At 38.9% G+C, this 15,639-nt stretch overlaps 1 protein-coding gene across 1 annotated transcript in view; it reads left to right on the top strand.

Annotated features, from left to right (window-relative positions):
• The window catches only part of LOC117382938 (pro-neuregulin-3, membrane-bound isoform), a 598,115-nt gene that overhangs the window by 540,340 nt on the left and 42,136 nt on the right, over positions 1–15,639 (top strand). Inside the window, exon 2 of the mRNA XM_033980184.2 lies at positions 1,258–1,387. Within this exon, the coding sequence (XP_033836075.1) occupies positions 1,258–1,387 (130 nt within the window). The remainder of the gene's footprint in view (positions 1–1,257; positions 1,388–15,639) is intronic.

Raw genomic sequence — 15,639 nt, 5'->3', positions numbered from 1 at the left:
GTGAGATAAACTGGCACATTATTGTGCAGTACTAGTAGTTTGAGTTGGCTAAAAGTTCCTTATATTATGAAGATCTTTTACAGCTTCAAGAATTTAACTGACCATCACTGCATTTACATGTCAGGACAACCAGACAAATTGCCAAGTCCAATTTATATAGATTTATGAAAATGCATGTAAATGCGAGAACGATTGATGTATATATATGTATATGTATGTATGTATGTATGTATGTATGTATGTATGTATATATATATATATATATATATATATATATATATATATATATATATATATATATGTATATGTATGTATGTATGTATGTATGTATGTATGTATGTATGTATGTATATATATATATATATATATATATATATATATATATATATATATATATATATATATATATATATATATATATATATATATATATAATCTCCACAGTGATCATTTTTTTCATTCATTTTTTCATTGTGATATTAAAGCATGTCATAGTATAATTAGTATAATTTGAAGTCTTTTTTTATTGTTAATTATCTTCAGTTGTTTTAAGGATTACCTATATTTATATATTCCTCATTGAAATATTTAGATTATTATATTGAGATGACTGACTTTATTTATTTCTGTCTATTACTACTTTGTATGGATGCATCTATTTGGTTTTAGTTATTTTTATTTTTTTATGTTAAAGCCTTTCATTAGTAAAATTAGGAGAGTCATACATTAACAGCCACTGATGGGCTTTTTTTTTTTTCAAAGCATGTAATGTTAAAGAGACTTTGAATGTTTGATGTAAGTCTCAGACTATTCATGCATTTTAATTAATACATTTTTAAAAATTGTTATGATATCTAAAACCCTTTAAGTAAGGCCCTTCCTGGTGTCTGCCCAGTCCACCCAGGCACAGAGTACACTGCCTGCCTGTAGTGATGAATGGTGGGACAAGACACGCTCTCAGGCTGCACAAGTGTGACCACAGCCTATTCATCACGCAGGGACAGATTATTACCCGTCCAACATTCATCTTCAGTGCATGACACCTCCTGGTCCAAACAAACAATGGGCTCTTGGCTTCACACGCAGATGCCACTTGTTCTGGAGCCAAGGAGATGGGGAAACCCTCTCTGCATCAATGATGATTTATGAAACTTGAGATATGTTTAATGCAAGAACAGAGAGGCAATTTGAGGCGGGCTGTTAGAAAATGTATGCTTTTGTGATTGTTCTCACACTGCTGTGTTGTTGTGTCCTTAGCCTCTCCCACTGTGCCACCACTGCACTCGGAGCATTTCAAACCGTGCCATGAGAAGGACCTGGCCTACTGCCTGAATGGAGGAGAGTGCTTCGTCATTGAGACTCTGAGTGGACCACACAAGCACTGCAAGTAAGAGCTGCCACCCTCAGCATGTCCATGTTTGAATCTTGCATTTAAATCTATATCATCATTTATTTGATGATGATTGTCTATTTCTAAAAGCTGGAAACTGAAATGGAAAAAAAACCTTTCAGTTATTTTGCTTCTAAAAAATGGATTTACATTTCAAGGGCCTGAAAATCTGGATACACTGGTACTACTACAGCATTGTATTAATCTGGTGATAAACAGTTCTAGTGACACCTGCATCTGTTTTTAATGTTTTAAATGGACCTATGTAGTTGTTTTGTACTGGGCAGCCCCTGTTTTTGCTCACCAATTCTTCTGTAGCCTAAGCCCCAATCTATTGGAAGAATTCTACACATCGCTAATATTGGCACGTTTATATAGGACATATGAGTCCTTTGTCTACACTGCGATGTTTACGCATATGTCAGCATCTAAAAAAACGCAACAGCTAAAAGAATGTCAGTACAACACATTACACTCATGAGGCTGGGGCTGATAACTACATTAAGAGGAGGCTACAGTCATAACACAAACACATGGCATCAGCGCAGCTCCAACAGCGCAACGGCAAGATCCACCCCCACATATCCAACAATGGAGTACTCCATGACCACCAGCTCAGATTTCTTCTTTCCTTGCTTCTCAAAATCAGAATCCAATTGAGTTTTGTCATTCAGTGAACAAAATTTACAAATTAGGAATGTGCTGTGGCAATATGGTGCAGCATAAGATTAATAATAATAATAATAATAATAATAATAATAATAATAATAATAATAATAATAATAATAATAATAATAAAAAATACAAAGGCATTTAAACTGTAAGGAACACTTTGACTGAATATAAACTCAAAATATACAATATGGACAGAACAGTAGTGCAAAACAGTGCAAATATATAATCTATTGTTGAAGTGCGTTATTAAACTGTCAGGTGTTATAAAGTGTTCAAGGGTTTTTGAGGTTCTGGTCTGAATGAATCATAGTCTCCTGTCAATATGTCATGCAATGTAAAATAAGTATATTCAAAATGTTGACCTAAGCTAAACCCAAACTCACATTTTCCAAAGTGAATTTCAAAATATATCATATTTGTTGAACATCATAATTGTAGAAACAATTCCTATTTGAAAAGCATTTCAAAATCCATATTCAAATTTTTAATTAAATAATGGTTCCAAAAACATTTCTATAGATCTCCTACATACCATTTTTTGTCAGTACTGAAGCGCCCTGAACAGCTGTGGAATCCATTGTCAAAAGTACAGTAACATTTCCCGTTCCTTCTGTGCTTCTGAGCATGTAATATTTGGCATCCCACAGTCTGCTCTATCTGCTTGCCCCAGATTCAAACAGAGCTCATGGGCATTTAGCCTGTTCAAATGCGGGGCCCTTTACTAATTATGTCCCAGTACAACTCCTTCCCAAAGATAACCACAAGACTTCCATTCGACCTGTTTTTGAGAGCTGTGTCTCCCCCGGAGCTGCATACACTACTGTTTAACATGTATTAGTGCTGGAACCACTGTTTTCATTCTCTAATTAGGCAGAATGAGGAAAACATTAAAAAGATGCATGGAGTTTGTCACTGCAAAAAAATAATTTAAACAACTGAAGTATTATTTATCATTATATATTTAATCCAGCTGTCAGAATGCATAACTGTACAATACCGCTGCTGTTTACAGTGGCATAGAAAGTGGACTTTCTAGACAACAACTTCAGGCACATTTTCTTTTACAAATTCGTTTGGGGCAACAGTGGCTCAGTGGTTAGATTTATGTGGTGAGTGTGACTGACTGGTGATGGTCGGAGGGGCCGATGGTGCAGATTGGCAGCCTCGCTTCAGTCAGTTTGCCGCAGAGCAGCTATGATTTCAATAGTAGCTTAGCACTTTGAGAGGCTTTGTGGAGCCTGTGAAGTGCATTACTAGTGTAAGGCATTATTATTATACTTGACTTTCAGTTTTAAATAATTAGGCTATGAAATGTAAGTATAAGTTTAACTTAAAACTATTAATTTACTTAAAGATTGATGAGAAACGAAATAGTCTATGTGAGTGTGTGCCCTTGTTTCCATGGTAACCCAAGCATGGTGATGTAGAGACACTGCAGCCTGACTGATCCTGTCTGCTTCTGCAGCACAAAGCAGTACACTGTCACTGTATGCTCCAAACATGACATACACATACCTATAAGATCCAGAGTGGAGACATTTTTGGTTTAATGCATTTTTTTTATTATTATTTTTTTTTATTGTAGATATCCAATAAGTGCTTTAATTGGCATTTTGCAGTTTGTGTTACGGAGAGTTTTTGCCCCGTACCATTTTTCATTTCCTCTAACTCAGCTTGTTTGTCTTGAAAGGTCTTGTGTCTGTTTGATTTTAATGTATTTATTTGATAGGGACTGTGCATATTACTGAACATCTGTAATCAGTGTATTTGAAGGCCAGATTTTTGAAAATATTCTTATTTCCATCTATTGCACCGAGGCAGGTGACACGGGGGAATAAAAGTCAGTAAGTATGTGGACAACCTGATCAGAGAGTATGGAGTTGAAACCTTTAAACATTTTACATACACTATATAAAAAGATAGACTTTTTTTTCTCACTGTCAGACATGAATTTAGACTAAACTTTTCCTGTTTTAGGTCAATTAGGATTACCAAAATTATTTCTATTTGCTAAATGCCCGAATAATGAGGATTTCTTTAGACTATTTTTTAATACTTCCTTCAAGATCAGAAGCTTACATACAGTAAGATTACTACGCATTTAAGCAATTTTGGAAAACCCAGATAATAATGTCATGTCTTTGGAAGCTTCTGAAGTTTATTGACAACATTTAAATTTAAATATAGACACACCTGTGAATGTATTTGAAGGCACACCTGAAACACTGCTTCTTTGTGTAATGAAAGTCAAAAGAAATCAGCAAATATATCAGGAAGAGAATTGTGGACTTGTCCGGTTCATCCTTGGGTGCAATTTTCAGATGCCTGAAGGTGCCACGTTCACCTGCTCAAACAATTATACACAAGTGTAAACACCATGAGAATGTCCAGTCATCATATCGCTCAGGAAGGAGACGGGTTCTGTGTCCCAGAGACAAATGTGCTTTGGTCTGAAATGTGCAGATCAACCCAAGAACAAAAGCAAAAGACCTTGTGAAGATGGTAAGAGTGTGTCATTATCCACAGTGAAATGAGTACTATACTGACATGGGCTGGCCACTCTGCCAGGAAGAACCAATTATTCTGAAAAAAACATTAATGCCAGGGATCCCAGGTACAAAGACCTTAATTTTCTGAAACGTCCTTGACGTCTCGAACTGTTTGGCTATAATGAGCATTGTTATGTTTGGAGTAAAAAGGGGGAAGCTTGCAAACCTGAAAACACCATCCCAACTGTGAAATAAGGGGGTGGCAGCATCAGGTCATCGGGGTTGTTTTACTGCAGGAGGGACTGGTGCTCTTCATAAAATAGATGTCATCATGAGGAAAGAACATTATGTGGAAATACTGAAGCAACATCTCAAGGAAGTTGAAGCTTGGGCGCAAATGGGTCTTCCAAATGGACAATGACTAGAAGCATACTGCAAAACTGGTTACAAAGTGGCTTAAGGATAACAAATTTGATGCTTTGGAGTGGCCATCACAAAGCCCTGATCTGAATCCTATTGAAAATTTATGGGCAGACCTGAAAAGGCATGTGCGAGCAAAGTGGTCTAAAAACATGACTCAGTTACATCAGTTCTGTCAGGAGGAATGGGGTTAAATTCCTGCTAACTACTGTGAGAAGCTTGTGGAAGGATATCCAAAACATTTGACTGAAGTCATACAGTTTAAAGGCAATGGTACCAAATATTAATAAAACATATGTAAACTTCTAACTTAAGTAATAAAAACAAATAATGATTAAAATGCTTCTCTCATTATTCGGGCATTTAGCAAAAATAAATCCTACTGGTATTCCTACATGACCTAAAACAGGAAAAGTTTAGTCTGATTTCATAGCACACAATGAGAAAAAAAAAAAAAAACATGTGTCTTTTCATATAGTGTATTTAAACTTCTGGTTCCAGTTTTATGCCAAGGCAAAGGTGGGCTTAGGGGGGAATGAGGTGTAAGATGCAAGTATTCCCAACTCCATCAATCATCTTCTGCACTACACTCAACTCAGGGAAAAACGTGTGTTAAACAGGTGTTTAAGGACATTTTAAATGTATTTATTTATTTACTTGTGACTTAACTTTTCTATGTATTATGTGTGTTTTGATGCTAATTATCACTAAACATTACTTTTTCATATAAATTAGTCAAAACTGAGAGAACATAAAAAGAGTTATATATATTGGGGACAGGTGGTGTCTGAGGCTCTCACCATCATGAGATCTCCTCTAGACCCCAGTCCACCGTACATCTCCACCTCAAAGCCACTACCCACTCCTTTGAAGATAGTGAGATACTGATCTTAGCCAGAGAAAAGAAATGGTTTGAGAGAGGAGTTAAAGAAGCATTTTTGTTTGGAAAGACAATCCTTCCTTGAACAGGAATGGGGGTCTTGGACATCTTTTGTCCCCCATCCTCAGACCCAAAGCAAACAGAGGAAACAAAGAGAACAATATCATTAAGGCTGAAATTAGGTCCATAAAGGCTGAAACTGTAAACAATAGCTTTTTACAGTTTCAGTATAGTTAGCCCCTCCCTTCAGATAGATATAAGGCAGTGTTCACCAGCAATCTGACCAGAACTGAGGCTTGGATGAGCAGTGAAACATCTTCACTCCTACAACTTTTTGTCCAGTTGACTGATTTAACTTTGGCTTTTAAAAGGCTAAATTATCCATAACTTGTATTTAGAAAATAAAGAGTGGGCATTTTACTTCTATGTGATTGTTTCCAAACGCCGTGAGCCCCAGGAGTTTGATCTGAGAAAACACTAAATTCACACGAAACAACATATTAACATGTTTTATAAGTTTCACTTTCATTTTTGACACTGAATCAAAAGTCACTCCCCCTTCACAGTACCATCACACTATAGTGTGCGTTCTGTTAATGAAACTACTGCCTATCACATCAGGTTTGTAAAGCTGTAGTGTATTGTTTTGCATCATGCTTTTGTATTTTTCTGGAGAATTCTCTCAGAGCATGGATGAAGTCGGCCTGTGGACGAAGCATTGGTCAAATTTTACAGCTAAGGTTACGAATAGAAGTGCTTTTTACTCAAACATCTAAAAGCACTTCAGGTATGTTTGATGAAAAAACAATGTTATAACATGTTAAAAAGCTCCAAAACATACATTTTTCATAATACCCACTCTTTAATTTACTTTCATCAAACAACTGCTGACAAATTTTACTCAAGGCCTGGGATCGATGCATAAGCTCACTCAATTTGTGTTCAGTACAAATTGAGACAAATCAGGCAGTAAAAGTGGGATCAGGCCTGGAGTTCCATTGGTCGTAAACAGATACCATTCTGTGTTATGAAAGGCCTCGATGTGAATCATTTTTATATGCCAGATGAAAGCCGATCCCTTTTGCAACCATTTTCTCTATCAGTTCCAGGACGGTCCGGCTGTTAAACAAGCTCGAATTGTTCCCAAGAGCTCTTTTGTGGCATTTGGTCAGAGATTGATGACCGCCAGGTAGGAATGGGCGATATATCGGTTACAGTATCTGTACTGGCTGATACTGATATGATACTGATATTCAGTGCTGATATTTTCTTGGGCACTTCCCCATTCTCTGTATGCCCTTTTTACACAAGTAATGAGTCAGAATGGAAATAGAGTGTTACATGGCTGTATGTTTCACAAACATGTAACAAATTATTTTATATCCTAGATAAATACATGGTGTCTTTATTTATCATAACTTGAAGATATATATATATATATATATATATATATATATATATATATATATATATATATATATATATATATATATATATCTTCAAGTTATGATAAATAAAAAAATTAAATTAAATTGGTATCGGCCACAGCACCAGACCAAATACCAAATATTGGTATCGGCTAAAAAGAAGAAAAAATTAAAGCCGCAAGCGGCATCGAACGGCCCTCGCGGGCCGTGCTTCGCACTAGGCCGGCCCCGCACTCCTTGTGGGTGGCGCTGACGCGTCAACATTGTTGGCGCTGACGCGTCAACATTGAGTCAATGGGCGAAGCCCATTGACTCAATGTTGACGCTGACATGCTAGCAAGAACAAATATGCATGTCCCATGCCTACGGCATGGGTTGCTAGGACACAGGAGTCTGTGCAGGGGGCGATGGGGGACGACTACTCCTATTGACTCCTGTTAACGCATGTCAGCGTCAACATCGAGTCAATGGGCTTCGCCCATTGACTCGATGTTGACGCTGACATGCTAGCAACAACAAATATTCAAACCCATGCCTACGGCATGGGTTGCTAGGACACAGGAGTCTGTGCAAGGTCGCGGTGCTGCCACGAAGTTGCGCGCGAAGCGCGCAACTTCGTGAAGACAGTCTGCAACGATGAGTGCTTCGCACTCATCGTTGCGGAAGCAATAGGCCCTACGCCCTGTAGGGGCTCGGGCCTAAAAACTATCGGGCCATCCCTCCTGCCAGGGGGTGAAGGAGAGGGGTCAACAGTCACGAGGACACTTCTTCTACAAGCACATACACAAGGACATCAGTGCAGCCTGAAGGCATGTGGTATTTCTTTCAATCAGTGGTGCTCAGCTAACCAGGAAATGAGCCTGGCCCTGACATAATATTTTCCCAACTCGGCAAGAAGCCAATAAGTGGTTCAGGAGATTAATGACTTTTTTTTAAGCAATAAGCAATGCGAATTGATCTCATAATTTTAGAAGATACACGGCCTTATATGGGCAGTATCCTGTGTGATACTGAGTAGAGATTGGAGCATCGGTATCAATATTCCTATAGTCAGTTATCATATCATATCATATCAGTATGGGCCGATACTCAATACCAATATTTTTTGGGCTCTTCACTGTTCTCTATGTACATCTTTTGAACAGAGTCATGAGGAACAATGGGCATGGAAGAGAATGATATGGCTGTATGTGACACAGACATGTAACAATTGATTTAATATCCCAGATAAATGTCTGTGTAGTCCCTTAGTCATCCAGATATGATCCATAGTGAAAAGAAAAATTCAAATCTGTGAACTGTCAAACATTTTCTATTTGTTAGCTTCGTCTATTGAACACAAAGAAATTAATGGGGTCTATTCTATCTGGTGTACTGAAGACGGCAGTGAGCGTTATATTGGACAAACAAAACAGCCACTCCATAAGAGAATTCAATTCAATTCATTTATTTTTGTAACGCCCAAAATCACAACAACAGTTGTCTCGAAGGGCGTTCATGTTTTGGTTGATGGGGGAAACCCGGAGGAAACCCATCCAGGCACGGGGAGAAACATGAAAAACTCCACACAGAAAGGCCTGGCGACCCAGGGATTGAACCAAACCCTCTTGCTGTGAGGCATGAGTGTTGCCACTCAGCCACCGTGCCGCCAACACACAAAAACAAAACAACAGGAAAAATCAGACAAAACAAGAAAAATCGGCCAGGCGAGGAGGAGGAAGACCAGACGAGGAGGAGGAGAGCCGGGCGAGGAGGAGGGCCAGGCGGGGAAGAGGGGAGGGTCCAGCTGTCATCGGGGCATCTGAAAGAGATACACTCCACAGGGGGAGTGGGACAGGGGACAACATGTGAATAGCATTGCTGATGAGAAAATAGGACAAAGCAGAGGATAGTGCTCAGGTTGCCATACTTCCCCCAGCTAGTTACTCCTACTGCAGCCTATCTTATCCCAGGTTTTAATGTCCCTGACTCCCTCACTATGTAACCTGGTCATAAGCTATACCGAAGAGGAAGGTTTTAAGCCTGGTCTTAAATACAGAGACTGTAGGGGCCTGTTTAACATCAGCAGGGAGTTGATTCCATAGTACAGGAGCTTGGTAACTGAATGCTCTCCCTCCCAGAATGTACCAACACTGTCGCAAGAGCCCCTTGGGCCCTCAATCTGCCATACATCTCCATCTCAAAGCCACTAAGCATGCCTTTGAAGATAGTGAGGTACAGATTTTAGCCAAAAAAAAATTAAAATGGTTTGAGAGAGGAGTTAAAGAAGCAACTTTTGTTAGGAAAGACCGTCCTTTTTTGAACAGTAATGGTGGCCTTGGACATAATTTCTCTCCTATTTATAACTTTATTCTCAGACTCAAATCTAAGCAAGTAAAATAAAAGGGCTAGCCAGTATGCTAATAAGCATGAGAGCACCCATTAGGGGCCTGAATGATTATATAAAATAGAACTCAGTTTACCCTTGGTGTAGTTCAATAGACCTGGCTAGCTAACTATCAGCCTCAGAAGGAGGCCAAATATCGAGTATTGGTAACAGCTCCAAAAAAATCCATATCAGCCTATCTCTAGAAAGAAATATCCCCAAAAACACTTGGGTATCATATTGATCAACAATTGTGGTATCGCCCACTACAAATTGGATGATTACCTGACCTGATTATCTTTTACCTTGCGCTGCGTTTCAGTGGGACCAGATTTTATGCATACCATGTGCTTTTCACTACTACACAACTCAGCTATGACACTTACTGGGGGCCTTTGGGGTATGAGCTCTACTTTAGGGTTGTTGCTGCTCGTGCCTGTCTTTCATGCAGTGTCTGTGGAGCTCTCTCCCATCGTGCTTGGTTTTGTTCTGTGGCCACGACTCCCAGCAATCTTTCCTAAACCTGTCTCAGTTGTCTTCTGCCACATGCCCTCCACCTATGATTCCCTGCTCCTCTTCTGTCCGCCCTACAGTCAGCGTACCTATTTCTACAGGCACTGACAAGCGCCCGTATCACAGCTTGTATCAGGGGGGTAGGATGATCTGTGATAATTTCAACGATATGGGTTGTGCTCCTTCAAACTGCTGATTTTCTTCACGTCCAATCCAGTCACCATCAAAGAAAGGCCTTCTACAACCGTCACCACTCTGGTGACAGGAAATTCTCTGTCCATTACTCTTCGTGATCACTTTGGTCGAGAGTTTGTCAATTTCTTTATTGATGATTTCCTGCTTTACTTGACTTTACTTTCCATAGGAGCAAAACTGATAAGTTGGGGGAATCTTTTCCGCCTTAACTCCTCATTAAACTCTTCCTAATGGGAACCAAAAGATGGCTTTTAAATTATGGTTCTGAAAACATTTCAGAGAAATCCTTGTCCAGCATATCTCCCCTAACTGTGGCCAGGACAGGCATTTTGGATCATAAAATCCAGACTCTTGTGATGATCTCACCTGTGTTCGTCATAACCTCACTAATGTTCTCTGTGTTCATTCCATCTTAAACTCATTTCAATTCATCTTTAGGATCCTGTATCAGCTGGGCCAACCACCTGAGACAGAGCCCCCATCCCAAGTCTCTGCCTAGCCACCTCCACACTATCATGTTATTATATCATTCATCAATAAATACCTTCTTTCCATATTATCGTTGTGGTGTTGTCCTTGCTAGTGAAACATATGATTTTGTTAAATTTTGTGAATTTCATGAATAAATTCAAATGCACTAACATAGGCCTCAGAAATATCGCTAAAGGACAATACAAATTCTTAATAAATAGCTTAATCTGTATTTTACAGCTGTCTTTGCATGCAGCAGACACAGTGGGTAGTTGGAGTTTGTTACTTTTATTGCAGTTATGCATTTTCCTTACTGGGTGTCACTTGAGAGAGTTTGCAAGAACTTGATCCTGTGCAGCATATTCATTGTTCATAATGTGTCTTTATTCTTGGGTTGACGTTGTACTTTTCCCTGTGCTGTGGCATCTTTTCGGCCCCTGGTGCTTAACAGGAGGTGAAACTGTATGTTATGGATTGGTTCAGTGGGATTATTATTGGACAGTGTGCAATCTGGTGGTTTTGGCAGAGGTGCCATTTCCGTCACTTGAACACGTGGTCTCATGGATGTAGCCTTCAAAGGCCAATCACTGTCTCTAATTAAGTGACTCCTGTTTACTTCCCAAAACAAATAAAAAGAGACAAGAGAGTGGACTATCTTGATCTATCACCACCACTGCGAGTAAGTAGTAGTAAAATAAGGAGCCCTGTTACATTGACAGTAACTATAACTGCAAGTAACTATAAAGGAAAGAGTATTAGAATTAGATTACTGGTTACTGATTAAAATAATGCCATTGTATTTAAATAGTATTATTCCCAACACTGGTTGGTGCATGCACACAAATGCAAAATATAGTCTTGCACTTCATTGCCAGTATGCTAACATTTTGGTTTCACCCATAGCAGGAATCTGAGAAAAGTCAAAGCTCTTTATGCTGAGAGAGTTCACTCTAAGCAACATTACCCAGAAATGTTGCAAAGCAGATGGCACCATGTTACTTCATTTTTTGTTCATATTTTCTAACCAAGTGTAAAGATGGATGTCTGACTCATACCATGATGGCGCAAAACACCAAATACATACTGATACAGTTGTCTGGAATAGTAAGTCTGCCCAATGGGAGAGTTTGATAGCAATAGATTTTGCATCATGTCAAATGAGACTTGAAAAGATTAATTCACACATTCATTTACATTTCTTATATATATATATATGGTCATCGGAGCACTCGGAGCAAAATGACCCTAAACTGGAGGAGTGGCTACAGCAGATCCCAGGAAAAACATCAGACATCTCAGTCCAGAAAAGTGCAGCACTAGGAACAGCAAAGATACTGCACAAATCCCCAGCATGGAAAAGAGGGGATGAGACCACAGAGGATGGATATATATATATATATATATATATATATATATATATATATATATATATATATATATATATATATATATATATATATATATATATATATATATATATATATATATATATATGTGGGGTGTGTGGATGTGTGTGTGTGTGTGTAAAGGGTTGAGTGTTAGCGAAAAGGGTTGAGTGTTAGCCAAAACCTAGGTCCTATATGACCTAGGTCCTATATGACCTAGGTCCTATATGACCTAGGTCCTATATGAATACACTATAATAGAAAGTATTTTGACTGTGGAACGGTTTATGCATCTTCTTCACATTGAAATCAACAGGAAGATACTTTCTGCCAAATGCTCCTCAGCGAGCATAATGGCTGGCTCTGCAGGTGAATGTCTTCATTTGGTCTCTGACAGCTTCTCTCTGGGCTGCCTTTTTCTTCTGACCTCTGTGCTCCAGCATTGGCATTCCATTCTGCTTCCAGGATTTGGCAACCCCACAATGATAGTGGAGACGGGGGAGGGGTAACATAATTAAACAATACATTAATTGAAGCCTAGTTAAATAACATTAATGAAGGTTAATAGCCTATATCTAACTGCAATGAACATGTTAAGGCCTATATCATTTTAATTATTTTGAACAGAATTCCTTGCATTTCTGTGCACCTGTGCTCACTCTCTCCCATCCTGCATCACACACGACATGGTCTGCCAGCGGCCGATTGCTGACTGCGGGCAGGTGTCAAAGCATGTGTGTGAGAGGAGAGAGAGAAATAGCAGATGACCACATGCTCAGACCTGAAGGAGGAGAAAGGAACTGAAGCTGTCTGCTGCAGCTGAACAAGTGATCTCTCCTCTATCAGCCACGACCCTTCCTGCTTCATCTTTCGGCTTTGTTTTATCGTGAGCTTCATACCCAAATAAAGACTGAAAAAACCTCACCTTAAGTTCGAGCACTTCTGCAATGTCAAGGTTGCCTAATAAACATTGACAGTTTCAACATAAAAGTTGAGCATACAACCTTCAGGAAGAGCTTTATTGTGAAAAGGTTGGTTCATGAGGCAATGCACTAACTCTGTGCAAACAGCACATGGCTGAGCAGAGCAACTGTGGCTTAGGTCAATTGAGAAAAAAAGTTGCAATGTTATAGAGTGTAAATATAAGTAGAGATGTTCAAAATGAGAGAAGAGATACTCCTGGCTGAAGAGCAGATACAAAATTAACCTCTTACAGCGTGAATCCTATACATTTGTGACTATAATAAGGTTAGATTCTGTAAACTTTTTGTGTGAACAATGTGAGGTGTGGCATGTAGGCGGGTGATTAAGGTGAAATCTGGAATCTTATGGCCAACAAACGAAACTTTCATAGCAGTGCAATGTTTCTAGCCATTTGTTCATCTGCCTTGACATCCACATATGACAACAGAGTAGCATCTCATTTTACCTTGTTTCATTTTACTCTTACAATGTTTACAATGTGTTATTTCTTCTGGGGACAATGTAGACACCTAACAGACAGCAAAGTTGTGTACACCACTAGACAGTGCTAAGTTTTTTTGACCAGATTGCAGACATGCTCTTTTTTTCACTTCCTCTTCCACCTCTGTAGTGATAAAAAAAAAACAGCATCATCAATTTTTCCAAATGCAACCATGTTTTATTTATAAAGTTCATAGTTTTTTTTACACTCAAAGTCTGTTTGTATCAGTGGCTACTAATTTGGGCCCAAAGGAGCAGTGCCCACCTCATGTTGTTATGTGCTCTTGGCTCTTGCCTCCTTGGCGAGTGCCAACTGTATGGGTTTGTCCATACTCGGGCACAGCTGATTTATAGTGGCACATGTGCCACAAGGCCAGACACAGGGAATACTTTCCCCACAGAGTGTACAGAGTGCCTAAAATGTTCAGCCTGTGACATACCTATTGCACACTAGACTGTCCCTCAGGAGAGGACAAGACAAGCAAATGAGCCGCTGTGTAAACATGCTCTGGATCTGATCCACACATTCACTTGTTACACAAATATGTTTAGACGTAACAGCTGACAACAGAAGCCAAGGATAAGTAAATTATTCCACAGTTATGGTTGGTCACAGATATACCCATCCATCAGGCAGGGAAAAAAAAAACAGATTAAATGTAATTTAGAGGACGTGGACATATTTGAGCCTACAAGTACACAAGCTTACATTGTAGTGGAGCTACTGTTCATTGCAGGTCAAATAAAGATGCAGCCATAGGACCTTTTTTAAATAAATACAAATTGTGCTGGGAGATGACTCCCTTTTTTTAGTCTGATTAATTCCAAACATCACATCACACAAACGTCATTAAAGTATTTATTAATGATTTTAACTCCTCAACTGCTCCTTATTAGACAATATAGATCAAATTGTGTTCTATAATTCACACAGTGGTGTGGTGTTTTGACTGGGATTTGATTTGTCAGTTTATCGAGGACCAAATTGTAATTAAAACTGCAAGCAGTGATAAAGGGCCCTCATAACAATTGCGACCGCGGAAGGGCAGGCCACAGTGGGAGAGCTGCATATCAACCTTAGCTGCATATCAACCTTAGCTTGACGTATGGTTCAGTTTTGCCAGTGTCATGTTGGAGATAAATGTTTACGACCCATTATAACTTTGTAGGGAGCTATTTTTAAAGATAGAATTTTAATCCATACATCATTTTGACCATCTCATGAAAATACAGAGACACTACTTTGGGTTTGTCTGAATCCAACAATGTTTGCAAAAGTTACAGGAATGTATATGCTTTCAAAATGGCTGCTTTGTTAAGAGCTCATTATGACCACACCCTGAGACTTATGTAAATTCTTTTAACTTTTGATCCCGAATATTTCCTGGTGATCCTGACTCATTCTGGAGTCTGTCAGATAAAAACCCTAGGATTGTTTAAGTTAAAGTGTTGTTAAAGTTTGTTAAAGTGTGAGTGCTAGATTTTGGACATGTATATAATTAGATTCAAAATGGCTGCCTTCACTTCAGTGTTAGGGTGTGGTCCCCATAGACCTTTTTTGCTCGGTCACATGAAGGGTGTGCATACCAAATTTCATGAGTCTAGGCAAGATAAGGTAAGTTTATTTGTACAGCACAATTCCTACACAAGGTGAGACCTTAAAATCACAATACAACAAATTGAAACATAATCACAAATAGTCATCATAAGATTAACATTAAAGGAGAAAACTGCAGAAAAAAAAAACTTTCAATCATATGCACAGCTAAAAAGAACTGGAAGAAACCTGGATTTAAACATTGAGAGGCCTGTCTCACATCTTCAGGAAGACTGTTCCAGGTTTTAGCTGCATAAAACTGAAACGCTGATTCCTCATGTTTAGTCTTGACTCTGGGCACCAGCAGGAAGCCCTGAAGTCCCTGAAGTCCTCAGAGTGTGAGATGGTTCATGTGGCTCTAACATGTC

The sequence above is a fragment of the Periophthalmus magnuspinnatus genome, chromosome 15 (assembly GCF_009829125.3).
Source record: "Periophthalmus magnuspinnatus isolate fPerMag1 chromosome 15, fPerMag1.2.pri, whole genome shotgun sequence".
Classification (NCBI taxonomy): Eukaryota; Metazoa; Chordata; class Actinopteri; order Gobiiformes; family Gobiidae; genus Periophthalmus; species Periophthalmus magnuspinnatus.
This window is presented reverse-complemented; position numbering and strand designations above follow the sequence as displayed.